General features: G+C 52.2%; 1 protein-coding gene across 1 annotated transcript in view; it reads right to left on the bottom strand.

Moving 5' to 3' along the window:
- Window positions 1–14,444, bottom strand: part of RBM19 (RNA binding motif protein 19) — a 52,411-nt gene extending 37,967 nt beyond the window's left edge. Inside the window, exons 1-20 of the mRNA XM_058816718.1 lie at window positions 14,344–14,444; window positions 13,523–13,705; window positions 13,015–13,137; window positions 12,804–12,842; window positions 11,801–12,014; window positions 10,451–10,707; window positions 9,932–10,006; window positions 9,614–9,692; window positions 8,898–8,969; window positions 7,773–7,973; window positions 7,114–7,244; window positions 6,667–6,788; window positions 5,867–5,963; window positions 5,347–5,457; window positions 4,334–4,534; window positions 3,704–3,821; window positions 3,340–3,476; window positions 2,304–2,364; window positions 970–1,049; window positions 517–572 (exon numbers count right to left, since the gene is read on the bottom strand). Of these exons, the coding sequence (XP_058672701.1) occupies window positions 517–572; window positions 970–1,049; window positions 2,304–2,364; window positions 3,340–3,476; window positions 3,704–3,821; window positions 4,334–4,534; window positions 5,347–5,457; window positions 5,867–5,963; window positions 6,667–6,788; window positions 7,114–7,244; window positions 7,773–7,973; window positions 8,898–8,969; window positions 9,614–9,692; window positions 9,932–10,006; window positions 10,451–10,707; window positions 11,801–12,014; window positions 12,804–12,842; window positions 13,015–13,137; window positions 13,523–13,705; window positions 14,344–14,379 (2,393 nt within the window). The 5' untranslated portion in view covers window positions 14,380–14,444. The remainder of the gene's footprint in view (window positions 1–516; window positions 573–969; window positions 1,050–2,303; window positions 2,365–3,339; window positions 3,477–3,703; window positions 3,822–4,333; window positions 4,535–5,346; window positions 5,458–5,866; window positions 5,964–6,666; window positions 6,789–7,113; window positions 7,245–7,772; window positions 7,974–8,897; window positions 8,970–9,613; window positions 9,693–9,931; window positions 10,007–10,450; window positions 10,708–11,800; window positions 12,015–12,803; window positions 12,843–13,014; window positions 13,138–13,522; window positions 13,706–14,343) is intronic.
- Between the last annotated feature and the right edge of the window lie 13,205 nt (window positions 14,445–27,649).

Consider the following 27,649-nt stretch of genomic DNA (forward strand, 5'->3'; position numbering starts at 1 on the left):
TTTTTAAACCCCTGGGAACTCCAAAACAGGATTTTTCCTTGGGCAGGGAAGAAAACTCTGCCTGGTTCTCACTTCAGGCTCATTTTTGGGGCCCCACTTCAGCTCATTCCCCCTTTTTTTTTCCTTTCAAGCTAAACTGAGTCAGTAGAGCAGAGCAAAGGCTGATGTGTTCAACAGCTGGAGAACTCCTGGATGCAGATGTTGAAGGGAAGAAGGGAAGAAGGGAAGAAGGGAAGAAGGGAAGAAGGGAAGAAGGGAAGAAGGGAAGAAGGGAAGAAGGGAAGAAGGGAAGAAGGGAAGAAGGGAAGAAGGGAAGAAGGGAAGAAGGGAAGAAGGGAAGAAGGGAAGAAGGGAAGAAGGGAAGAAGGGAAGAAGGGAAGAAGGGAAGAAGGGAAGAAGGGAAGAAGGGAAGAAGGGAAGAAGGGAAGAAGGGAAGAAGGGAAGAAGGGAAGAAGGGAAGAAGCTCCCAAGGATTACTGCAGCTGAAATGTCACTGAGGGGAAAGGTGAGCCTCACCTGACAGCTCTCTCTGACAGCTTCACTTCCAGCTTGTGGTCATCCACAGTGCAGCCCTGGGAGTGCAAACAAAGAAACAGCAGGAAAAAAAAAAGGATATAATTAATAGAAATAAATATATAGAAGAATTAGAAGGTAAAGCAGCACTAAATGAACATTAATCAGTATTTGTTCTGTGAGGGGATATCTGGGTCTGCACCTGACAGGAAAACTCATGAAAATTTAATCCTCGCACATTTTCTGGGATTTCCACCTTGGATCAGCACTAAGAAACAAACTTCTCCACCAGTCTGTCCTTTTACAAACCCTCTTCCCTCCAAAGCCTGGCCCATTTTAGAGGCTTCTCCACCTGTGCAGTGCAACCCTCAGCCCTGACATCCCCAGGGGCATTTGGCAGTGCCAGGCTGAAGCAAATCTCTGGAGGGAACTCCATGGGGTCAGGCTCAGGCTCACCTGGAGCTGGCGCAGGGCTCTCTGGGCACTCTCTGGCTTCTTGTACTCCACAAAGCCAAAGCCCATGGAAAGCAGAGTGCCTGTCAGGAGAGAAAGGAGCTTGGTAAGAAAGCAGTGATGATATAGGATATAAAAACAAACCAGGAGCAAGCACTGATTGCCAAAACTGGGGGGACAAAAGCTTAATATCCCATGAAAAGGGCCAGCCTGTCCATGGCTGACCTCATGAGCACCCCTGGCTGAGTTTTTGAGCAAGGCTCTGCTCTGGACCAGCTGGTTTTGGTGCTGATGTGATGAGGAGGTGCTGCACACAAAACCAATGTTTTGCTTTGCATCATCTCAGTGCAACTTCCTTAAACAAAACACTGCAAAGCAACTGCTGGTCACAATCAGGGGAAGAGATCCTGTTGTGGGACAGACATCCCATAAACTGGAGTGGGTGAGCAGCTGTCACTTGCACAACAAAGGAGAGCCATCCTTCCCCAGCCAAGGTTTGCAGTCCCACCACACCCCTAAGCAACGTGGTGCCTAACACAGCAGCCATAATTAAGGGACAATTAATAATGAGGGGAGAAAACAACACCCCATTTTCAACTTCAGAGCCTCAGCAGTGGCACAGTGTAGAGATGACCCCCAGTGCCTGAAGGGATCAGGTGCTACAAGATCAGCCCACACTTGGCACTGCCTGTTTGGATCCACAGAACTGAAGAATTCACTTTATTTCTTTATCTCCCAGCAGATCTGAGTATTTAAATATCACATCACAAGGAAGCTCTGTCAAGAGGAAAAGCCACAAAGCTGTGCAGCTCCCAGGGAGAAGCCCCAGCCCCTCCAGCCAGTGTTTCCCTTAATCCAAGTGGTTGGGAAGGGAGAGCAGCCAACAGCAGGCACAGGCACTCATCCCTGCAGCCTGGGGGGCTCAGGGCTGGCAGGGAGAAGGCAAACCCAGCCCACTCAGCACAGCTCTCAGCCAGGCATCCTTGAGGATATTTGCAGGATAATGCAGGGTTTAATCATCACAGGGCACTGGCTCCTGTCAGCCTGCATCCCACTCTCCTCTGTGATCCTGAAGGAGTTTGGCTTCTCCCGTCTCAAGATCTCAAGAGAAGGCCACATCTCCACAAATCCCACAATGGAGTTTTAACCTTCTAGACCCAACCCTGGGGGAAGCTTTGGCTGCTGCTTGCAGCCTTTTCCACGGGAACACTTCTGGAAGCACTGAGGATTTTGCCAGCAGGAGCACAAATGCTCAGCCAGATGAGTGCTGAAGCAATGCCACACCTGAGCCCTCAGCTCAGCTGAGGGAAGGAATTGAACAGCAGCATCTAGAGTACCTGCTTTGTTTTTCTTCTTGGATATTGTGCAGCTCTTCAGGGCTCCCACTTTGGAGAATGTCTGCAAGGAATTTGGACACGTGATTCAGTTCCCTTTGTCACAGGCTTGTAACTCAACTGCCAGCAGGGCCCTGTGCCACACAGCCCCACCTCCCCAGCACTGCAGCTGAGCCTCTCCCCAGCAAATTATTCTGTACAAATACACACACACAGAGTTTGAAAGGTATCAAGGCAGGAGTTCCCAGAAATCCTCCACACCCCTCAAAGTGCAGGGATCTGAGGTGGCTCTGGAGGAACACTCTGGATTGCAAGATGCCCTCAGCCAGGTTGAAGCCTTAAGGGTGGGTGCTGCCTGTCCCTAGAACACAGCTCTTCCCAAAAATGGGGGCTAGATGGTAGAAAACTATTTATTTGACTCCCTTGTAAAGCCAGAAAAAGAAAAGGTGACAAGTCCCAGTGCTGCACTGGGTATTTATTTGTCCACAGCTGGAGCAGAGTCTCTGCAAGACTCACAGGGTGCTTGAGCCATGGAATGTGGCATTTTACACAGCTACAAGAAGTGCCAGAGGTGGAAATTCCAGCTGCTTTTCCTTATTTTGGTATTACCACCCCACATAACTCCAGGAATGCCACTCTCTCTCCCAAGTGCTTATTGAGGTGAAGCAGCACAAGGCAGCACACTGTCAGCAGAACTGAGAGGAAAAGCACACTCAGAAATCATCATTTATTTATTCATTCACTGCCTCTCACACACCAAGCAGTGGCAGAGCTGCAGCAGTGCCTGTCCCAAAGAGCAGCACTACAGAAAACATGGCAAATCAGAAGATTTAGTAGATTTCTGTTAGAGGATTTCCTACTGCCTCCACCTGTCTCTAGGTGGAATTAAACCCCACAAAACCAGCTCCAGATGCATTTGTCTTATCTGACACCTGGAGTGATGTTCCCAGCCCCAGCATAACCCAGTGCTCTCTCATCTCCCACCAGATCACACTGGCTGCAGCTGAAATCCTTTAAACACTGTGTCCTTACTGCTCACCTCCTTCAGTGTGTCTTCTGTGGTGGCAAAGTTCAGGTTTTTGATGAACAAGGTACAACCAGGAATGTTTTCTTCTTCTTCTTCTTCCTCCTCCTCCTCCTCTTCTGCTGCTTCCTCTGAGTCTTTTATAGCTTCACCTGAACCAAGGAGAATAAACCCAACTTTGTAAGATGCAACAAAGCCAAATTTTGGGGGAGTTTTCCACTCAAACTGTGGGGGAGCCCCTGGGATGGGGAGAAAGGTGATGTGTTTAGGGAGGGAAGATCAGCCCTCACAGTGGGAGGTCACCCAGATAAAACATCCTGGGGCTTGACACAACCCCAGAGAAACACAGAGACCCCAGCAAGTGAGCCAGAGTTCTTACCTGGTACCAGCCCTGCTTCACCATCCTTTCCTGGAACCCCAGCTTTTTTTTTCTGAGGGGTTGGGCTGAGGAAAACCCCCACTGGAGCCCACTCCAGATACAAGGGCACAGAATGGAACTGTGAAGGGAAGACAGGAGAGAAAGGAGTGAAGGAAAAACTCTGCTCTCAGCTTCATTTTCACCTTGCTCTGTAATGAAAATCAGCAGTGGAAAAGCTGAATAACCTTTGCAAGTGGCTAAACTCTCTGTCAGGTAAGGATCCAGCCTTACAAGACTGCAGTCTAAACTCTCTGTCAGGTAAGGATCCAGCTTTACAGGACCAGAGCCTGAACCCTCTGTCACAGAAGGATCCAGCCTTACAGGACCACAGCCTGCCATGGGTCACTCCCAGACTGAGAGAGGAAAAGGAAACCCTCCAGCTGTGTCACAGCCCCTTCGCCAGCATCCTCTGCAGGCTGAGCCCTGCTCTGCTGTACCAGGCACCTCCCTAAACCCAAAGGACACAGCTTGGAGCATCAGTGCCTCTGGGATAACACCTTCCCATTACTCCCTGTGCCCCCCACACTCAGAGTGAGCCCTCCTGCAGCTCCCCATCTCACCAAGACCCCCCTCCCCAGGCAGTGCCCCCACCTTGGAGTAGGCCAGCCTGGTGAAGGCTTGCTTGGCCTCTGTGGGCTCCAGGAACTCCACGATGGCTGTGATGCCTCCCTCTGGCAGCAGCACCCGGCCCAGGTCCCCGTGCTGCCCAAAGAGCTCCTCCAGCTCCAGGGCACTCGTGCCAGCTGGCAGGTTCTTCACCAGGATCACGGTCCTGCTCCTCTCACCAGCAGCCTGGCACAGCCAGCAGGGAAAGAAACAAAGAATATGGCATGGAAGAGAGCAAATCCAGCAGTTTTCTAACTGGAGATTTCAGATCTCCAAGGCTGTGCTCTCCCTCTCTCTGTCACGCCTCTCCCCAGATCCAACAGGACTGACAGGCATGTAGGAAACACTCCCTGGAAAATCCACATCTCATGGATGGAGGTGTCAGCTGCAGATCCACAAGGGCTCCTTCCCTGCCCACCATCCTCATGCCATCATATCATGGATTTCACCCATCCTGAGAGCCACTGCTTTTTCAAATGGATACATTTCCTGTCACATTCACATTTCCTGAAAAATCCCTTTGCCCAGGTTTTACTCCTGGGAAGCTGAGAAGCCTCAGAGAAAAGGAAAACAATTCTTATCTCATTTGCTTCTCCTGTGTTGTGCCCATGTGGAATGTGTTTGGAGATTGTTTCATTGGTTTCATGTGAATTGTTTTGACTTAATGACCAATCAGGGTCAAGCTGTGTCGAGACTCTGGAAAGAGTCACAAGTTTTCATTATTATCTTTTTAGCATTCAGTAAGCATCCTTTGTGTATTCTTTAGTTAGTTACTTTAGTATTTTTTAATATAATATAGTGTTATAAAATAATAAATGGAGAACATGGAGTCAGATTCATCATTCCTCCCTGCCATGGGGCACCCCAGCAAATACAATAATTTCCGAACTCATCAGGGAGGGTTCAATCCTGCAAGATGCTGAGGATTTAATTACCAATTTCCAAGAGAGCTGAGAACACCAGGACTAAAAGAGGTGGATCCCATTGGTGCCTCTCACCTGGCTGAAGGAATCCAGGCTGACTCCATTTTCCACGAGGAACCGGCGGATTTCCTGCACCAGCTCCGTTTCTCCCAGAGCCACTCTCACTGCCACGCTGTCTCTGCTCTCCTGCAGGCAAGAATTCAGTCACCTGCTGCTCTCAGAAGCACATGCAAAAGGGAATGTGGCAGGCAGCTGGAGGGTAAAATGCTCCAGCTCCTCTGCAGCTGCTGGAAATAAACTGTGCTGTTGGAATTCAAACACGTCCCAGAGTAAAATGAAATTTCCAGGAAGGATCTGAGCTTTAGGGTGTTAATTTCCACCACTTCTAGTTATGTGGAAATGCAAAATTCAGCCACAGGAAAGCAGAGTGGGAAGGAAGGTTGGGGACCAAGGGATCAATAGGCTCAGACCCCACAGCCTGTGTGGTGCCCATGGATGCACAGAGGCTTTTCCTGTGCAAGACAAGGCCCTGGCACAAAGAAACAGGCAGGAAAATGATGTCCCAGCCCAGCTGATCCATCCCAACCCAACTCACAGCATCCAGCACTTGGCTTTTGGCAGCATTGTACTTGTGGGCCATAGCATCAGCCACAGCATTTGTCCCCACGAACAGAGCGTTCCAGTTGTGGGAGCTGCCAAGAGAAAACACAGCCAGGGTCAGTCATGGCCCCTCCAGCCAAAAATCCTGGGATAAAACAGTTCTGAGCACCAGGATGAGCAGGCAGGGTGACGGGAGAGGGAAAGAAGGGTGGAAGATCCCTAGGGAAGGGACAGGATGAGGGAGATGTGACTGGAGAGCAAAGAGAAGCTGTGCAGGCAGTGAGCTCTGCTTCCCCACACCTCACTGGCCACAGCTCTGCAGCTGAAGTTCAGGTTCTGCCTCACAGGAACACACCTTTCCAACTGGTTTCCTAAACCATGCAAACCCCTTGCTTGCAATTCCCTTTGCACCCTTCTCCCTTCAAGACAGAAAGTATCAGCCACTTCTTTCACACTGATTTGTCACACAGCAAGAAAAAGCCTCTACAATTAGAATTACAGGTGGCCAAGCAGAGGAGAAAGGTTCAGCTGATCTGAAACCACCTCCCTGCAGAATTACAGAAATTACAGAACCAGACTAACTCTTATTAGAGAAGGAACTCCCACCAAAGCCATTCAAACCTCTCAATTCCTGCTGCTCACTGAGCTACTGCAGCTTCTTGGGCAGAGGAGTTGGGGAGGTGAGAGAGAAAGGAAACAGAGCTGCACAGCAAATGCTTCACCAGCTCTGGGGATCTCTGCACCCCTGTGAAGATCCCACATGCATTCCTGGGAATCTGGCAGCTTGTGTGGTACCTGGCACTGTTGGCTTTGTCCTTGGCCTCTTTGCTCTTTTTGTAGGAGGAAGATTCTTCTGCATCTCCATCTTCCACTTTTTCCTTTTTGATGGTGGAGGGTAGAAGATGCATCATTCTGCCCTGCAAGACAGGAAGGAGAGGTCCAGCAGCTCTGGAATAATCCACATGGAGGAAATTTCCTGGCATCTTTCCCAGTCAGTGGAAGGAGGGAATTTTCCTTCCCAAAGGAGCCACCACTGCAAGTCAAAGTGGCTCTGAGACAGAATCAGAGCTCCTTCCCCACCTTTACCAGGATTTTGGTGTCTGAAAGCTGCTCAAACCAAGCTGCTCTACCAAAAGAACCTGCAGGAAAGCCTCAAACCCTTTTTAACAAAGCCCAGAAGCAAACTCAGCTACATCCCCACCAGCTGCAGTCCAAAGCAGAGGAAAAGCATCAGAGCTGTACCTGGAACACCTGCCCATCCAGCTCTGCCAGGGCCTTCACAGCATGCTCAGGGATCATGTAGGTGATGAAGGCAAATCCTTTGGGTTTCTTGGTGAGTTTGTCAATGGGGAAGTGGATCTCTGACAGGGGTCCTGCAGGAGGCAAGGCTCAGTGGTCACAGATGTCCCTGAACTGGCACCTCCCAGACACAATCAGGGATGAGGGGAGCAGCTCTGGATGGGTGGGGAGACACCAGCCTGGGCCAGGAGCTGCAGAGGGACAAGGAGGGCCCAGGACAAGCAGCCCAAGGTCTCTGACAGGTGACACAAGCCAGGCAAGCTCTGAGCAGCTGCCTTCACCTTCAGTCAGGGACAAACACATCCACAGCCTCACCCTCTCTGCCCCAGGATGCCAAGAGAACTTTGAATGCCTTTAATTTGGAGGTAAAAGAGGGGAAACTTCAAATTTACACCCCAAGTTTGGGATGTCAAGTGAATCTGAAGGGTTCACCTCTAACCTGCAGGGAGCCTCCTGCCAAACAGGCTCACAATCACACCAGAAAATAAAAGATGTGGGAGCTGGGCAATGTCCAAGCTCTGTCCATCCCCACCCAGCAGGAAAAGCTCTGGACAAAGGAAAGACATTGCCCTGCAAGTTCCAGTCCCATGGCACACACTCACCATACTTTGAAAAGATCTTCTCCAAGTCCTCCTCAGTGCTGGTGAAAGGCAGATTCCTGACAAAGAGCCTCCCTGATTCAGACAGGTCCTCTTCCTCCTCATCATCCCTCAGGGTCCTCTGCCAGGGCTGGTGCTCAGGTTTTGCTGGAGCAGTTTCTTTTGGGGTGTTCCTGCACCGGGACACCTCCACACAGCGCCCACCTGACCCCAAAGAACACAGAGGGATCCTGGATGCCTCCCAAGGCCAGGAGCAAACAGCACCCACATGCAAATGATGCCTTGAGAGGCTGCCCAGAACACAGGCTAGGCAGTGTTAAAGGAATAAAGCAGGTATTTATTTAAAAGGCCTCCAAAGGATACACCTTGGGGTGTACAAGAGCCTGGCCAAGGCTCCAACCTCGGGTCATGGAGGTTTCACACTTTTATAGGTTTTGGTCCATTCACATATTGGGGTTAATTGTCCAATTACACCTTATGTTGTGAAGTCCTGTCCTCCCAGATTGCTCTTCTCAATTTGCTGCTGTTTACACTTTTTGGGTCTGAACTGGAAAAGGATTTTGTCTGACTAAGCTGTGAGGAGAACTTGCTAACACTCGATATGAAGTTCAGAGTTATAAACTAATGCAGCACAGAATCTGGATAATGTGAAAGCTAAAGCTTAAGGCATCACAAAGAACCCAGGGTTAGACACAACTACAGCCCCATAGGCTCTAAGCAGGACTCAAAAACAAGGGGGAGGTGGGAGCTGTAAAAATCAGTCTTCATAAAAATCGGGGTATCAACCCCAGCCCCCTTTCCTTTCAGAGAGTCTGTGCCAGCCCACGCAGTATTTGCAAACAGAATTTCAGGAGTTACTCCAAGGGTTAGGCCAAGCCCAGGGCTGCAGCCCAGCCTCCAGCACTGTCTGTACAAAGCTGCACTCCAGCACTGTCAGTTTTACCCCAACAAGAACCACCTCAAGCACAGGGTGAAACACAAGGGCCCCAAAACCCCACCTGGTTTATCCCAAGGAACAAATCCCCCCATGTGCCTGGGAAAAACTCCAATCACAGCAGCCACTTGTGCAGGGAACACTCGAGCAGCTGAGCTCAGGCTGGAACAAGGAGGAGAACAAACAGCCCTTACCCAGGAATTCTTTTTTCCGCTTCAAGGCCCTTTGCATTTCTGCTTCACTCTTCAAGTCAACAAAGATGTAACCTTGGAGGAAGGGAAGGTTCAGCTGAGCATCATGTGGGGAACGCACACAGCCACTAATTGGGTAATTAAGGGTGAATTGGGCTTGCTTTAATATAGATTCCTATAGGCAGAGCATTCAGCTCCCATGGAAAGTTTCAATCCAGCCTGGAAATGATGTCAGACTGCCTTTTCAAAGCTTATTCTTTATATAAAAATCACAAAAACTTTACTTAGCAGCTGGAGGAGGCTTTCACAGGTGCCTCTGAGAGCAAATAAAAGGTGAAAACTGAAGGCAGTACCTCTGCACACAGCAAAGCTCCAAGGACCTGCTCCCACAAATCAGCACAGTGCCCTGGGCTGCTGCAGCTATCCCAGGGGAACAGGCTTTTCCTTGGCATGGGTTGGGGTGTTTAGAATAAAGTTTTGGATGTAACTCAATAAAAAAAAGCTCCTGCTGCTATTCCAAAGGGAGCACAGCCAACATTCCCCTGCCCAGGGCATCCTGTGGCCAGCAAGTAGGGCAGGAGAGCTGCAAAGTCACAGAAAGGTCTCCAACAATCAGGCCACAAGCCAGGGATGTGGAAATGCAGGCTAAAAGAGCAGAGGGGTGACCAACAGATCCTCTAACTTACAGATCCCACCCCTCTTCCACACACAGCTCTTACCTGAATTCTTCCCCTGGCCCTTTTTCCCCATCCTGATTGCCACTGGCTTCAGAGGGAAGAAAAATTCCCGAATTTTTTGCTGTGGGAAGAATCAGAATCGTTTGAATAATTCTCAGATACAGGGAGCAGCAAGTTGCAGGCTTAAGTTTTTATAAATAAAGCACTCAGATCTCTGCACAAAGACAGTTCAGAAGTTGCCCTGATCACCCACAAAGCCCTCAAAGGACTGAGAAGTGAAAAATTTCTGCAAATATCTTGCAGAGGTACATTCTGAAACACCCCTGAGCCCCCCTTCTCCAGCTGGGAAAGCAAACTTGCCTCAGTGATGTTGGAGGGAGCCCCACGGAGTTTCACTGTGAATGCAGTGCTGGCTTCCCCTGAGCTGGCCTGGCTCTGCACAGAGGAGGAAAAAAAGGGAGAAAAAGCTGAATGAAAGAACAGAAATCACAGCACAACCAGCTGGGCTTGGCCAACAAACAGGAGGCTGAAGAGTGGCAGGGAATATCAGGAGATTGCACAGCTGCAGCAGCCTGGGGCAGGAGGTGCCAGCTGAAGGAGCACTGCCATGAAAAGCTGCATTTTTCCAGGGCAGCATTTCCTGGAAAAAAGCCTCTGAGAAGGGCACCAGCAGCACTTATCTGGAAGCCCCATCTTTGGGAATTTAGTCAGCCCTGAGGGGATTCAGTGAAATTTGTAAATGGGTCACACCAAGCAAGAGAGCTGGTACCCAATGGGGCCTGCAGCTTCCCAGGCTGTCAGCTCATTCTGCAGGACTGACAGACACCTGCTATCCACAAAGCTGCTGCTTCAAAAAAGACAAATCTAACCCAGCTGTACCTCTGGTGTGGATCCTTTTTTCTTCTTCCCCACTGGTGTTTTTGGCTCTGTTTGTTTGGCTTTTGGCTTCCCCTTTTTCTCTGTGTGTGTTTCTGCAATGCCTGAATCCTCCTCAGTCTCACTTTCCTCCTCTTCCTCAGTCTCTGTTTCTTCCTCTGTACTGGATGAGGAGGAAGAATCCTCCACTACTTTAGATTTCAGGTAATCCATATCTGAGAGGTCTTTGCTGGTAGCTGCCTTCTTCCCTTCTTTCTTTCCTGGCAGAGAGGAGAGAGCAGAGAAGTTTTATTCACACAGATGCTGCTGCTCTCCCCCCAGGCCAGGAAAAAGCTGAGAACTGACACAATCATGGCCATCACCTCCTTATCCTCCACCTTTTCCATGGGAAAACAGCAGAGCAATTTCATCTTGCACTGCCAGACTGACAGCCTGGACTTCAAAGCAACAGTTCATGTATAAAACATGAAAGGTTTTAGGTAGAAAGGGGTTTGAGGTACTCCAGGATGAAGTATTTTGTCACAATTTTAACTAAATACCCAAAGCAGGCCTCAGAGAAGGGTTTGAAGTGTTTGGTTTTACAGGGAAAAGGACACAATCACACCTGGATTTGAGTTACCCAAGGAGAGATGAGGGGCAGGAGGGGAAACATCACCCACTCCACCAGAACAGATAAGGAAATCCCATGGAGGGAAGGAGGGAGGGAGATAAAAAAATCTTTATTTCCTGGTGTGATTATGTGAGCCTGCTTGGCAGGAGGCTTCCTGCAGGTTAGAGGTGAACCCTTCAGATCCACCCCAAACTTGGGGTGTAAATTTGAAGTTTCCCTCTTCTGCCTCCAAATTAAACAAATTCAAGGTTCTCTTTCTCCCTCTGTGGGAGCAGAGACACTGCATCCTAAATTCCACACACCAGGCTGTGAGTCTTCAGAATGAAGCCACTGCTCCAGATTTGCTCTCTGGAGCCAAGACACTGAACCCCGTCCCTTCCCCTCAACCTTGGCAGGCCCAATTTCCAGAAACATCCATCAAAGGGACACCAGATGAGTTCCCAGCCACCCACAGGTTCCTAAAGCACCAAAACCACCTCCAGCCCTGAAAATCCTGGAGGATGAAAGGGCTGCAAGAAGGAAAACACTTCAAGGAAAGCTGCAAATGTCTGTCCTGTTACTCCTCCCTAATGACACAGGGAAAGCACAAATGGCACCCCAAGATATCAGACACTGCATTTCCCCAAATTTGGGGAGACACCCAGGCATTCCCAGCACAGAAAGGTGAGAGCCAGCCCTCCTGGTGGCACTGAGTCCAATGCTGTCCCAGGACACAAGCAAAGGGTGACAGCTCCCTCAGGTACCTTTGACCTCCTCCTCATCTTCAGAGGGTTCATCCCCACCCTCACTCAGCTCCTCAGACTCATCTGAATCAAAGTTCAGGTAATCAGATGCTGCTGCTGTGGCTGATTTTCCCTTCTTGGGCTCCTCTGCCAAAGTGTCATTAGCCCAGGTGGCCACCTGGGACCTCTTCTGGTGAACCACCAAGAACTCCTGGAATGTTTTATCTTCCTTCAGCTGAGTGGGAAAAAAAAGACAAGCTGTGAACACAGACTCATAGTGAATCTGGAACCCAAGATATCACCTCATTTCCAGCAGTGTAAAACCAAAAATCCCTTAAGGGGAGCTCAGTTTTCACTGACAAGGTGATTAAAACGTTCTCAAGGTGTCTCATTCCTATTCTTTTTTATAATTGGTGTTTAGAAAGTATTTTAAAGAAGAAAACAAAACAAAAAAGAGAGAAGGAAAAAGGAGGGAGGAAAAAGGAGGGAGGAAAAATAAAAAGAGAAAAGAAAGGAGAAAAAAGGAGAAAAGGAGGAAACACAAAAAAGGAGGAAACACAAAAAAGGAGGAAACACAAAAAAAAAAAAGGAGGAAACACAAAAAAAAAGGAGGAAACACAAAAAAAAAGGAGGAAACACAAAAAAAAAGGTGGAAACAAAAAAAAGGAGGAAACAAAAAAAAGGAGGAAACAAAAAAAGGAAGGAAACACAAAAAAAAAGGAGGAAACACAAAAAAAGGAGGAAACACAAAAAAAAGCAGGAAACACAAAAAAAAAAAGGAGGAAAGTTAAATGTGATACAACTCAGATATGTTTAAACCCCAGAACTGCTGAAACAGAGCAGACCTGGGTGCAGTGTGTGCTCACAGGAGAAGCTGACCATAAAACCCCATGCTGGGGTTGTTAAAATGATTTTTTACAACAGAACTGGGCTGTCCCAGCCTGAATGAACAGCGTGGGAAGCAGAACAGAAAGGAACTATTCAGCAGCAAGAATACAGGGACAGCAACCCAACCTCAACTCACCTCCTTTAAGTTATCCACTGGATCTTTCTTCTTCTTATCCTTGGGGGAAACACCCAGAAAGGTTTATTAGAAACACAGAAAAATCCAGTTAACCCAACAGCACAGGGAACAGAGACCCTGAGGCAGAAAACACCAGGACTCTGATGTCTGTTCTGTGCCCTTCCCCACAGCCCACACTGGCACTGGCACACAGGAGTCAGGCAGGACTCACCTTCTTTGTGCCTGAACTTGCCAAGGGCTCCTTGCTCTGCTTCTCTGGGGCAGGGGCCTTCTGAGAGTGCTTGCTCCAGGCTTTGGGTTTTGTGGGGTCACCAAAGGACTTGCACAGCTCCACCTGGAATGAGAATGTAATTAAACACAGGGCTGTAATTGCTGGGTGGTTTCACTCAGGAGTTACTGAAACCCTGGTGGGATGGAGGGAGGGTGCAGGAACAGCTTTTAAAAGCACAGAGCTATAAATTCAATCACCATGAGAGAGGCAGGAGTGCACAGGCACACCATCCCAGGACGGCAAGGGGACTTAAAGTGCCACCCCTGCCATGGCAGGGACACCTTCCACCGTGCCAGGTGCTCCCACCCCCATCCAGCCTGGCCTTGGGCACTGCCAGGGATGCAGGGGCAGCAACAGCTGCTCTGGGCACCTGTGCCAGGGCCTGCCCACCCTCCCTGAGATCCAATTCCTTAGGAATTCCAAGGATTTATTTCTGGAGATAGCTCACTGTGACTCTGGAAGTGTCAATGAAGCTTTTGTTGAAGTGGTTCAGGGCAGTTTGAGCCTCATCCTCAGACTTGTAGCCAATGAAGCCGAATTTCCGGAACCTTCCATCCTTGGTGTACTTGAGGCAGCAGTCGGTGAGCGTGCCAAAGGCAGCAAAGAGCTTCCTGAAACGCTCCTCCTTCATCTGGGAAAGGAGGGAGGGAGGGAAGCACACAGGGAAATCAGCCCCAGGGAGCCTCTGAGGACAAGTCCAACCCGACACATTCTGTCTCAAAGGGCTCCTGGAAGGCTGCAGGAAGCTCATTGTGAGCTAAATCCCCACTTCAGCCCCCAGACCCGTTCATGTCCCCCCGAATCCACGCGTGGGGATGGGGAACACGCGGGATCCTGCCGGGCACAGGAACAGGGCGGGATCCTGCCGGGCACAGCAGCACCGAGGGCACCGGCACCCAACCCCGGGCAGCGAGAGGGGCACAGCGACCACAGCGATCCACTGCCCACCCTGAGGGGCTGCCACCTGCCAGCCCATGCCCCTCACGCTGCTTCCTGCCCCTTCCTGACCCCTCCAGCAGCTCTCCCACCATCCTCCCCCCGAAGTGTCCCCATGTTCCGCATCCCTGCACTGACCGCGACCTCACAGCCCCTTCCCCCGGGACATCTCGCCGTTCCCACTCCAAAACCTCATCCTCCCACCACTTCAGACCCTCTCTCCCCCATCCCCACCACACGCTCCCCTCCCGGTGCCTCTCCCTGCCCCGCATCCCGCTCACCCCGCAGCGCCCTCAGACTCATCCCAGGCCCCGGCACCGCACAGAGCCTCACCCCATTGGGGAGATTCTTCACGATGAGTCGCGACATGGCAGCGACAGACGCCAAAGAAGGAGCACTCAGCGCCGCGCACGCCGCCCCATGGGCGCCGCCATGTTCTCCTGATCACGTGGTCTGCGGGCGGTATTGCGCATGCGCACGCTGGGACCCGGATGTTGGTCCTTAGCAACGGCCCCTTAGCAACGGGGCCTGCAGGGCTGGGGGCGGCGAGAGCATCCATGGGGCACCGGGGACCGAAATGGGCGGGGAGGGGAGGTGGGCAGGGTGAGGAGGGGGTGAGCACCCCCGGGTTTCCCCGCAGAGCGGGCTGCAGCCTCCCGGCCCGTCCGCGCTGCTCCGCGGGGCCGCAGGAGGGAGCTCCGCGCCCGCCGCTCCTGGGTCAGAGATGCTGAGTTTGCAGGGGGATGGCGCAGAGAGAGAGCATCGATGTCATCCCTAAAAGTCATGCGGAAGGGGGGACAGAGGGTCTAGTCCAGGGAAACTCTGGATGTCTGGATGTATTTAAGGTGTCAGGTTGGACGGGCCTTGGAGCAGCCTGGGATAGTGGAAGGTGTCCCTGCCATGGCAGGGGATGGAGTGAGATGAGCTTTAAGGTCCCTTCAAATCCAAACCATTCTGTGATTCTGTGAATAAAGATTCTCTCCAAGGAATGGCTAAATAACCCCACAGCCAGAGGATGCTGTGCTGTGACAGCTCCAAAGGATCAAAGAGAGCAAAAGTCATGGAATTAAAACAATCCCTGGAGGATTACTGAACACTGCAGGATGAACACCATCCTCAGCCTCCTCATGAGGGACAGCTCCAATCTCTGCTGTGCCCTGAGGGAAAGCTGCAGTCGTGCCAGGGGGAAATCAGGTTGGATATTGGGAAAAGGTTCTTCCCCCTAGAGAGAGGCCAGGAGATGGACTCTGTGATCCTTGTAGGTCCCTTCCAACTTAGTATTTTATGTTTCCATCCTCCATTGCTGGAGGCTGAGCAGGAGTGTTGTTCTTCAAGCATCTCCTCCTGCTCAGAGCCCTCAGCTCTGTCTTACACCAGCTGGAAATCCAAATTACACCAATCCAAATTACACCCTTATTCCCAGAGGAAGATGCTGGGGACAGCTCCGAGCTCCAGCACCAGCCCTCACCCTCTCTCCCCGCCGTCTGGAGCTACCCCAGGGGTCACTGGAGCAATTCCAGCCCCTCACAGCCTCTCCTTGGTGCCCTTGGAGGCTGCTCCGGCTGAGCCCGTCCCCAAGGCTGCAGGGACACAGGGCAGGGACAGTGTCCTGGCAGGATGGGGGGCAGCTCTCAGCAAGGGAAATGCATTTTCCAGGAGGCAGAGCAGAGCCCAGCCCAGGCTCAGGGCAGGGGGAGCAGGAGGCATTGTGTCACTGTTCTGTGACATTTTATCAAAAATCCCTTTGCCAGGATTTCTTCTCCAGGGAAGCTGTGAAGCTTCATCTTCTGCCTGTTTTCCTGCTCTGGGATGTGATTTGGAGAATTGTTTACCCAGCATGTGAATTGTTTTAACTTAATGACCAATCCCAGTCTGGCTGTGTTGGGACTCTGGTCAGTCACAGGTTTTCATTATTCATTCCTTGCCAGCCTTTTGATGTGTCCTTTCTCTTTCTTTAGTATAGTTGTAGTATATAATTTCATATAGTATAATATAATAAATATAGTATAGTAGAATATAGTATAAATATAATATAATAGAGTACAATATAGTATAATATAAATATAATGTAGTAATAATGTAATGTAATAGTATGAATATAATATAATATAATATAGTAATAATATAATATTATATTATACTATGTTATACTCATATAATTACATTACATTATTACTATATTATATTTATATTATACTATATTATAGTATATAATGTATGTAATAATATATAATGAATGTAATGATATAATGTAATGTAATGTAATATAATATAATATTCAGCCTTCTGAGAACTTGGAGTCAAATTCTCATCTCTGACCTCGTCCTGGGGACCTCACAGCAGTGGGAATGCCATCAGTGCCCTGCTCAGAGTGCACCCCACCGCCCTGATGGAGGCTGGCAGGGGAGCTGCCCCTCTGTCCCCTCACAGGGCTGTCCCTGCGGTGTCACAGCACAGGGACACAGCTCCCTCCCCCCTCGCCCTCCGCTCCTGCCTTGTCCTTGGCCACCAGGGCTGTCAGGGCTGTCACTTGCCACGAAGGCTGGCACTGACAGGACCCTCACGCCATCACTAACGCATCCAGACCTTGCCCTTGTCACTGCTGTCCTCTCTGAGACACTTGTCCCCTGTCACCCTGCCCGTGTCGTCCTCACCTGCTGCGTGCAGCTGGCAGCAGTGCCCACGCTGCCCAGACAGGGCTGCCCTTGCCTGTTTCTGCCTTGTGAGGGTCTGGGCAGGGATGGACCCTGCCTGTGTCTGACCCCTCTGCTCTGGGCAGGTCCCCACTCCCACCACAGCTGCACCTGCAGCCCCCTCGTTGCCCTTTCTGCAATCAGGGGTGATTTTGCCCACGTGGAATTTTGCCCACAGTTGCTGCAGGTGTGAGCCCTAAGGATGCCTGGGGATCAGACAGAGAACACTCTTCTCACTCCCAGCAGTGCTTACCTGAGACCAGGCCAGGTACCCACTGACTCTTGCAGTGAATGTGGCCAATCCTGGTCTCACTTAATTGCAAACTGATTTTACCCCTCCCCTGTACATGCAAAGCTGCAGTACAGAAGCACAAGAGTCACACACACCAAATTCAGGTTTGATTTCCTTTGTGGGTTCTGCTCCTCAGGGTGGATCAAGATTTTAAGTTTGCAAATGTAAGAGTGGGAACACCCTTTTTCTGGAGATCTGGGGATTTTAAGGGGATCAGAGAGATAAGGGATCTGTCCCTTCAGCAGGTGTTGTGCTGCACCATGGAAGGTCCTTCCCCAAGGCAGGCTCAGTTCCAGCCTGAGATCCCAGCCCTGGGAACGAGGGAAACTGAGGCCCTGTCCTAAGAAGGCTCAAAGGAGATTTTGGAAAGTTCCCATTGCTTGAATGGCTGCTCTGAAAATCATCCTTAACCCTTCTGCTGCCGGCACAGAGCACGGGCAGGGGCCAAGCCAGGCACTGGAGAGCCAGTGTGGAGGTTCACTGGGGCAGGTCACCCACACATGCTCTGAAACAGAGTCCAAATCAATGATTTGGGATGTTTTTCCCCATGGGAATGATTGTCTTTGATGGCGACAGTGTGAGACACTGTGTCCCAGTGTCACTATGTGTCACCTGTCCCCACAGCAGTGCTGGGTGGCTGCAGGTGGCACCTGGGTGGGCAGGGAGGGAAAGGGCTGTGCCAGGCTTTGTTCCCTGAGGTGCCTGAGAGCAGAGAGAGGCAGAGGGTGACTGGGAGGTGACAGATCCAGCAAAGGTGACACATCCTCCCCCAGAGAGAGCCCCATGTCTGTCTGCTGTCCCCACACTCCATGCTGGGGCGCCCACAGACTGGTGGCAGGGTCCAGGTGACAACTGTCCCCTTTCCCTCGCTCTGCAGACCCATGCTGGGCACACAGGGACACTGGGGCAGTGTCAGACAGGGCCTTGAGAGATTCCCCCTGCCAAAGAGCAGGGCTCAGCTGTCTGTGAGGGTTATTATGGGCTGCCTGCAGCCAAGGAACTGAACTTTGCCAAGCAGGCCACCATGGGGTCAGGGCCATCTCTCTGTGGGCAGAGGGACAAAGGGACCTTGTGCTCCGGGTTTGAGGGCACCAGGGGGAAAAGTGCTACTGAGGAGGAGAGGAAGAAGAGAAAGGAGCTGCTGCAGAGCCTGTCTGCCCCTGGGTGGGAGAAGGCAGAGGTCAGCTGCAAATGTGGTGTTTGGAGAACTTCTCTCTCTCTGTGCCCAAAGGGGCACCGGAGGTTCCCCAACTTCTTCAGGTGCCACACGTGCCATGCCAGCATGAGTGGCAGCAGCAGAGTTGTGACCCCGAGCCAGAGCAGCCCCTGTGCTGTGCTGTCCTGCCCTGGCCAGCCTGGCAGTGCCAGCCCTGTGAGAAGGACAAGCACAGCCCCGGGGTGCCCTTCATGCCTGTCGGATTGGGGCAGCCTCGGAAGCTTCTGGAGGTGGACAGGGAAGGTAAAAATCCCTCTGAGCCGGGGTCACCTTGGCTCTGACAGACTCCCCCACGCCAGGCAGCCTCTCTGGAGCTCACAGGATGCTGCTGAGCAGCTCTGGGGGCTGTGGGGGGTTCCCAGTGTACCCACACCCCTCCATGGCAGAAAGCATGGGAGGCGCTCAGTTTCCTTGGCACACGGTCCTTCTCTTTTCTTTGAGATGTGGGAAATGAGTGAATTCTGCCTTGGGGGTTACTGCAGAGGGCTGTCACCTGGCTGAGGACCTTCCACTGACTAAATTCACCCACGGACAGCAGCAAGGACCGGGATGAATGGGATCAGCAACACTCACAGCCTGCTTTAGGTCTGCTGGCCCTGCTTCAGTGGGTAACATTACTTTAATAACAGCACCACAGGAAATGCTCCCTGAACCTCCTCAGTTTTGCTGCTGGAGATGTTAAATTTTGAGAGGGGAGATGGCCAAAGACTCCTTGTATGAGCAGATTGTGCTGACAGTCCTGAAGGAGATAAAAAGCTGCTTTAAAGATAGAGCTGGTGCTTGGAAAGGCAGTGCCTGGGACACTTGTCCCTGCTGTGTGCTGCACAATGGAGCCAAGGGAGGAGGAGGAGAAATTGCCCTTCTGAAGGGCTTCATCCCTGGGACTCTGCCCACCTGGCCTGCCAGACCCTCTGCTACAGGACAAGATGCTGCAAGGATGCTGTCCTTGCCTGGGGGTGTGACTGCTGCAGTGTCACTGTGGGCAGCACAATTTGGCTGCCAAGCACACCTGCCCTCACCTGAACCTGCAGCCAAGGGGACAGGCTGGGAGTGTGTCCATGCTCCTGCTCTCTGCCCTCTTTTTTGGTGGAGATTGTGCCAGTCTCTCTTTTCCAAGCCTTCCAGCCAAACTGCAAGGCTGAGATCAGCAGATGGGGGAGAGGATGAGGAAGGGCAGGAGGGATTTTCCCCCTCACATCAGGCACAAACAAACTGCTGATGCCACCTCCATGGAGGAGGATTCACAAAGGACTTGGAAATCGAGCTCATCCAAGTGCTTTGCATTACAGCGGCCGGGGAGCAGAGGTTAAACCCTGTCCACGAGCAATAATTAATTCATCTGCCAGAACAGCTGATGGGACCACACCTGCCCAGGAGAGGAGCCACCAGCAGAGCAGGCTCAGACCTTCCTCCTCTCCCTCTGGAGCAGTGCATGGTGCTGGCTGGCAGAGCTGAAGGAGGTGATCCACGAGGTCAAATCCCTCCTGGCATCACTCTCCCCATCACGTCTCCCAGCAGAGCCTCCATGGTTCTCCAGAGGGGATGGGCTGGGTTTGGCACTGAGCACACACAAACTGCCAGGATTGGGGTGGGATTACAGCTCTCTCCTGACCCCACCTAAAGCTGGGGGAGATGTTGGCTGTGCTCTGCCACAGCTGCAGCTGGCCCAGGCTGCTGCTGTCACCCACCCAGCGCTGACAGAAAAGGTCCAGCTCATTTTCCAAGCTGCCCCAAGCAGCAGTTCCCTTCAGACCCTGACAGACTCCCCACCCCTCTTGCTGAGGGGTGTGGATGGGACCCTCCATGAGGAGCCCAGGGAGAGGGATCTTCCTGCTGCTGCCCTTGCCTGCTTTCTCCTTCATCCATCACCCCTTCCACCGCCCTGAGTTTCCTTTATTTCTGCATTTTCGGGTGTGTGTGTGTGCAAATGGGCTCAGGGGAGGGTCCAGGCAACAGCTGCCTTTGATCAGCACAACATGTGGGAGAGGGAGCACTCCAGGAATGCCGACTCCTGATCAAAGGTGGGAACGCAGTGACAGCCGGGACTTGGCAAAAACCCACCCCAGCTAATCCCTGCTGGGAGCTGGGGGTGGCCCAGGGAGCCACACAGGCACAGCCCCCAGCCCAGAAGAGGGATGGAGAGCAGAGCAGGGCTGCTCCCTCTGCCCAGGGCTCTGTCCCGAGCAGGGTGTTGTCCTCTCTGCAACAAGAAATGGGATTCCCATCTCTTCCTTGGTTCTCCATTGTGGAAGGGGTTTTACAGCAACTTCTGTGAGCCAGAGAGAAGTTTGAGAAAATGATCCATGTTTGCCCCTGAAAGAATTTTCTACCAAGGTTGTTGACATAAAAATCAAGGAAAAAAAGAAGGACAAATAAGAGAAACCTGCAACTGTCTATTCCAGTGAGCACTTTGTCTGTCCTGACCAATGAGTAAAGTGTAAACTTAGGAGTTTTGTGAGAATGTATAAAAAGCTGCAGGTGGTTTTCTCCAAGGATGCTCCACACGGGTGGATCAGCCCACAGGGAGAAGTGCTCCCTGAGCTCCTGCCTAGAAAGGGTTTGGATGAATTCTATAATTAAAACAGCTTTGAAGCCTTCTGATAATGGAGAGTTGCTTTGTATTGTCTCCATCTCAACTACGACACTCCATCATCCCTGCTCCCACAAACCCTGCAGCTCCTCCCTGGAGAGGCAGCTGAAGAAAAAGAGGGGCAGTCTCAGTGCCTGAGACTTTTATCACCTCCAAAAAGATGGATGGACAGGTCATTTGTCTCTAAAAACAGCTGGGAGGAAAAGAGAAGACAAATCGGCTCCTCCTGCCAGACAGGTGGGCTGTGGGGACAGCGGGGACACAGCTCCCAGCCCTGCTTTGTGCCAGGTGGGTGGGTGGCAGTGCAGGACACACACATAGAGGACAGGGGGACACAGCTCCCAGCCCAGGTGGGTGGTGGCAGTGCAGGACAGCCCCGATGTTGGGCTGTGTCCCGGTGCCAAGGATGTCCCCTGTCACCTTCCCTGCGGCCGCTCCTATCTCATCCCTCTGATAACGCGGGTGGGATCCCTGTCTGGAGGAGCAGGTGGACTCACCAAGGTGTTTATCAAACCCAGCCCCTCTCCCCTGCAGCACTCAGCTCTTTCCAACCCCAGGAACACCCTCCATCCCCAGCAGGAATAATCCCACCCCATGCCTGGTGCTTCCCGCATCCCTCATCCTGCCCGCTCTCACCTTCCTCCTCGTCCCCGTGGCTGTTGGGGCTCGGCCGAGGCTCCTGTGTTAAGGGAAGCTTTTAAAAAGGGAAGCTTTTCCCCAGGGCCGATAAGGGCGGCTCCCTCGGGCTCACCCCGTGTCCCCGGGCGGGGTCACAGGTCGCTTCCTCGCCAGGCAGTGCCTGATAACGAGTCCATCACGGCCGGGAACACGGAGACAGCATTTATCAGCAAAGCCTGGGAAAATAAAGACATGGAAATGGTCCTACAGCAGGCTGGGAGTCTGGCAGGGCTGAGGCTTTTTTTGGGGTGGATGGAGAGTTTGGGGTTGGAGAGGTGATGGGGGTGGCACAGAGGAATTGGGGAGCAGTGGAGGGTTGGGATCCCCCATGACCTGAGTGGCTGCCAGGGTGAGAGGGGGTGCCTGAGCTCATGGGCTCATTCAGATTGAAAAAACTGCAATATTATCAGGCCCAACCACATCCTTCAGTGCCACATTCACCCATCTTTTAAATTCCTCCAGCTTTGGAACTCCACCACTGCCCTGAGCCAGTGCTTGGCAACTCTTCCCAGGAAGAAATTTTCCTTAATATCCACACTAAATCTCCTCCAGTGCAACTCGAGGCTGTTTCCTCTCTGTCAGTCATTACCTGGGAGAAAAGACCAACCTCCACCTGGCTCCAGGCTCTGCTCAGGGAGCTGTGGAGAGCAGGAAGCTTCTCCTGAGGCTGAGCCCTCCCAGCTGCAGGTGACCCATTCCAGAGCAGGATAAGCAGCAGGCAGGGAATGAATAGGGTGTTCCTGTGCCAGACCCACAGAATATGGGGCTGGGTCTTCTCAAGTGAACCTGAAGGCTCCTTGGAAAGATTTGCCAGAAAAATGAGGTTCAATAAGGCAGGAGGGATGGTGTGAGCAGCACTGCCATGTCCCCACAGTCAAGTCCCAGCTCAAAGGGTTCACCTGCCAAAATATCCCCCACAAACCAAGATCCACGGCCCCCACTATGGCCACATCCTGCACCAAAGAGCAGGGAAGGAAACTGAGGCACAGGGAAAAGCCAGGTGACACAGCCAGGGTGCCACCACAGCCTCCCCTTGCCACACCTGCACTATTTGTGCTCCAGCACTAAGGACCACCCAAGGACCCTCACTTTTGTGGGGGCTCTGGAAGTGGCCAGAGGCTTCCTAAGCTGTGACATCAACTCTTAGCACAGGGATGCAGCTGCTCCATCCCATCCCATCCCATCCCATCCCCATCCCCATCCCCATCCCCATCCCCATCCCATCCATGGAAAGGAGTTTTGGAGAGGCAGCAGGGAGGGACAGAGAGCTGTGGCAGGGGAGGGGACAGCGCTGGGCACTGCTCTGAGGCAGCACAGGGTGACAGGCCACCACTGACACCTCGGGAGGGCCACACTCGGTGACAGCAGCATGGGGAGGGCCCGATGTGACAGGGACAGCTGTGACACAAGGCCACGGGCAGCCCCCTCCAAGGATTTGTCACCTACCCCAGCTGAGCTCCCTCCTCCTGCAGTTCAATCTCACAAATGCTTTTCCCTCTCAGAGAGGCTGAGCAGGGGAATATTGGCAGCACCTGCCCTGGCTGGGGATCAAAGCCTGTGCTGATCCCTGCACAGATCCTGGGAATGCCAGTGGGGAATGCAGGGCACCCTCTCTCCTCAGTGACCCTCCAGGGAGCAGCACACCGTTCAAACAAGCAAGGCCAGATGGTTTGTTGGCAATTACAGTGCTGGAGCTGCCACTTTTCTGGTTCCAGCCCCAAGGGATCAGGAATGGGCCCATCTCAGAGTGTTTCACACACAGTGCCTGGCAGAGGGGTGGGAGAGGATGGATTTATTTGGGAATGCAGCACTCTGATACCTCAGCAGTGAGTTTGGGGAGTGGAGAGGTGGGACTGGAGCAGATTGTGGCATTTAGGAGGCAGATAAGGGAGAAATAAGAATTGTCACCTGGCTTAGCAGTCATTGGTTTGGAATTGTGGAATCATTAAGGTGGGGAAAGCCTCCAAATCATCAAATCCAGCCTTCAACCAAGCCAATTCTGGAATTTCAGCAGTTTTGGAGGCTCTGTTCTCTTTGTCCAGACCAGCATGGCTGGGCACCACATTGCATCTCCCTTAGCAGGGGTTTGGTGAGAGCAAAGAGGATGTAGCAGCAGGTGCCCCAGGGGAGGAGAAACCTCCATTGGTGCCTCAAAACCTGCAAACGTAGGGCTGCTGTGTCCCCTGGAGGATGATGATGATGATGATGATGATGATGATGATGATGAAGTCCAGCTCTGCAGAGGGATTTGCCAGGCCCCCATGTCTGCAAACAGAGCTGAATTCTCTGCATTTTTGTGCCTGTTCCTCTCAGCTCTGCACCAGCACTGGCAGGTGACCTTGGACTTGACCAGGACCCACACAGGGACACCCCCAAAGCTGGAGAGCCCAGCAGGACCCACAGGGGACTCCCAGTCTCCAGCTCATCCCTGTCAGCACCCAGCTGAGCCCCCAGTCCCTCCTGGGCAGGGTCCAGGGGAACAGCAGCCCCCCAACACCTCCATCTGCAGAGTCCCCTGCTCTGCTGTGCCACACACACCTGCAGGGACACTGTGGTGGGAAGGGGAGCTGTTATCACCCCTGGGCACAGTGGAACATCACTGTTCTCCCTCTCTTTCCCTTTGTCTTCATGCCCCCACACCAGAGCGCCCACCTGAGCTGGTGGGGCTGCCCCCACAGTGCTCCATCCTCCCCAGGAGCCTCTCCCTGGGCACCTCTGGCACTTTATATGCCATGCTGGGATTCCTCACCGCTATCAGGGGGAATTTGAGTGTCCTTTTGTGCTGGGTGAAGCATTGCAGCAGAACAAGCTGTTCCAGAGCTCCAGCCCTCCTCCTCCTCCTGGGCTTGGCAGGCTCCTGCTGCTGTCACCATCCCCAGATGGTGACAAGTGGCACCAAGCCCCCTGCCAAGCCCAGCATCCACCTGGGGGCTGCAGAGGAGGCTCCCCACCCTGCCCTGGGCACAACAGAGCTGTTGATTTGGTGAGGTTGGCTCCAAGGATGCTCCACACAGGGAGAAGCTGCTGTGCTCCCTGAGCTCCTGCCTAGGAAGGGTTTGGAATTCCTGGAAGTAAATGCTGCCTGTGGGGTGTTCTGTGCCCTCAGGGTGTTTTCCCTAAACAAATCCCTTGGTTCCAGCTCAGACACCACCTTGTTCCTCACTTCCACGTGTCTGGCAGGAGCAAAGAGCCTTCCCCAAACCCAGATTCCCCAGTGCAGGAGGAACCTCTGAGCCTGCAGCAAAGCCTGGCCAGGAAACCAGCAGAGCCACCAAACCTCACTTTTTTTTAAATGTTATTTTACTTAAGGGTGGTGCTGCAAGTGCAGCTTTGCCTCCTGCAAAGTTTATTTTCCTGCTGGCAAGGCTGGGTGCTGGAAGCTGCCAGGCAAGGGGGCTCTCCAAGCAAGGAACTACAAAGCAGGCTGACACCTCTAATGAATTACAGTAATACCAGCTCGGGGTGAACTCTGAAGTGCCTGTTTACACAATCACTGACCTCTGCTCACCCCTCCCTGGGGCCAGGCCCCCCCTCCTTGATGGATCACAGCTGAATGGAGGCAGCCCCCGGTGTTTATCGTCTCCCAGCTCTGGCAAGGGAAGGAATAGCAGCGTTTCCTGGCCACCACTGACAGTTCAGTACCCAACCAACACTTGCATCTTCCTTTGAAAATCCCAGTGTTGGTGGGAGGGCTCTGCCACAGGGGTGAGGCTTTGGCAGCATCAGGCACTGGGACACGCACCAAGGGCACTCATGGAGCAGGGACAGCCCCTGCGCCCTGCAGGGATGCTGCTCTTGGCCAGGAGATCCTCTCTGGGGTGTTATTCTGATTTTTTGCCATTTTGGCACAGGAAATTTTTCCATTTTCCCTGCTCTCCTGGTGCTCAAAAGCTGACAGCCCCTGGGTCCCATGGGATTGCTCCCTGTGACAGGAGGGATCTGGCAGGATCAGAGAGAGAACAGGTTCTTCAAGGGGGTTCTGAGGTCCTGAGGGAAATGGGTGTTTAGATCAAGTGGGGTGAGACCAAAAAAACTACAAAATCCAAAAATCCCAAAAAAGCAGCAAGTTCCTCCTGTCCCACCTACAACACTTCCAGCCAGAGCTCCCCACTGCCACCACAGGCATCTCCCTCTGTCCAAATCAAATCTGATCAGTGAGGGGCTGGAGATGTGTCCCCATCCCTCAGGTGTTCCCAGAGGGACACCCAGTCCTTGGGTGTCCTCAGCTCTTCTCAGATCTGAGCCTGGTGAACACCACAGCCCTTCCCAGCCTTGGAGAGTGCCATCCTTCATCTCCAGGACACACACCCATGGGCATGGAGCAGCACATCCATGGATGAAGGGCCACAAGATGTGACCACATCCATAGATAAGGGCCACAAGATGTGACCACATCCATGGATTAAGGGCCACAAGATGTGACCACATCCATGGATTAAGGGACACAAGATGTGACCACATCCATAGATAAGGGACACAAGATGTGACCACATCCATGGATTAAGGGACACAAGATCCGCTCAGTGCCCTCTCCTGCCCTGTGCCAGGGTCACAGCAGTGCTGGAGGTGGGAGGAAGCTGCAGCATCACCAGAGACAAGGCAAGGACAGGGGCCATGGTTGTAACAGACACATTTTATGAAAAATCCTTTTGCTGGGATTTTTTCTCCTGAGAAGCCTCAGAGGAAAAGAAAAACAATAATTATCTGCTGCTGTGGAATGCAACAGGTGGATCTTTGATTGGTCCATGCTGGTTGTTTCTAATTAGTGGCCAATCACAGTCAGCTGGCTCTGACTCTCTGAAAGTCACAAGCTTTTATCATTCCATTCTTTCCTTTCCTTGCTTGCCTTCTGATGAATCCTTTCTCTATTCTTTTAGTATAGTTTAATATATCATTTACTTTTAATACAATATATATCATAAAATAATAAATCAGCCTTCTGAAACTTGGAGTCAGATCCTCATCTCTTCCCTCATCCTGTGAACTCCACCACACCATGGCCACGTCCCAGCGTGTCCCAGCTGGAATAGATGAGTTTGTTGGGAGGATGCTGAGCTTGGAGCACGCAGTGGAGGAAGGGCAGCGCTGTGCCCTGTGCCACCATCCCCTGCTGCTCTCACACGTGCCTGTTTTAGCTCTGCACCTGGGGACTGCCTTTAATACAGCCAAGCTTTCCTGCTCAGAGCATGAGAACTCCAGGGCTGCTCCCTGGAGAAGGCACTTCTCCCTTTCCCTGCTTGCCCCCTGCCCTCTTCGTTTTGTTCCAGAGTTATTTTTGGCTGTAAAAGCTTTTTTCCTTGCCCTTCCTCTGGCCCCCATCTCTCTGCCAGCCAAAGTGGCATTTTAAGCCTCCTGCCCACCCAACCAGAAAAATGGTGGCTGAGGCAGGGTAGAGTTAAACCTTTCCATCCTTCTCGAATCATTAACTGCCCATCAACTCAGCTGCCCAGAGAGGAGCTCTCAAAAGCCTCTGTGGGGACAACCTGCCCCCCACCAGGGGTTCATGAGGCCAAGGAGAACCACAACCCCCAAAGTGGGGTCTCACTCCACAGCTCCTTCCCTCCAGCACTACAAAATCCACTTGATTAATCCAGCACTGAAGTACCTGCAGCTGTAACCCCCCATCAGATATAAAATCCCGGCTGCACTCCAAGTCCTGCTCCCACCCAGAGCTGGGTGAACCAAGAAGATCCCACTCCAAAAAGTGACTCCAACCAGGGACTTTGTGCCACCAAACTCACACAGAGCAGGGGAGAGACCTGCTGGCAGCCAGGGAGCCAAAGAGCAGGAGCCCAGTGACCTCCAGGCACCAAAGCCCCAAGGTTCTTTATTCCTCGATTGCTGTTGGAGGGATGGACACAGCAGGAATTGCTGGCTGCTCCCTCAGCATCCCAGAGGAGGCAGGTCCCTGTCACTCACAGGGACCAGGACAGTGGCAGGAGGGTGCTGGGAGCCAGCAGCCAAACCACACTCCAGGGGAATAAGAAAATCCCAGTCCCAATCAGGGATGAGCCTTTTCCTGCCCAGGACAGGCCAAACACTTCCAAACCTCCCCATTTCCCAGGAAAGCAGGGTGCCTGCCTGTCACAGACACATTTTATGAAAAATCCTTTCCTTAGGATTTTTCCTCCTGAGAAGCTGAGAGGCCTCAGGAACAAAATGTAAACATT

This window comes from Ammospiza caudacuta, chromosome 18 (genome assembly GCF_027887145.1).
Source record: "Ammospiza caudacuta isolate bAmmCau1 chromosome 18, bAmmCau1.pri, whole genome shotgun sequence".
NCBI lineage: Eukaryota > Metazoa > Chordata > Aves > Passeriformes > Passerellidae > Ammospiza > Ammospiza caudacuta.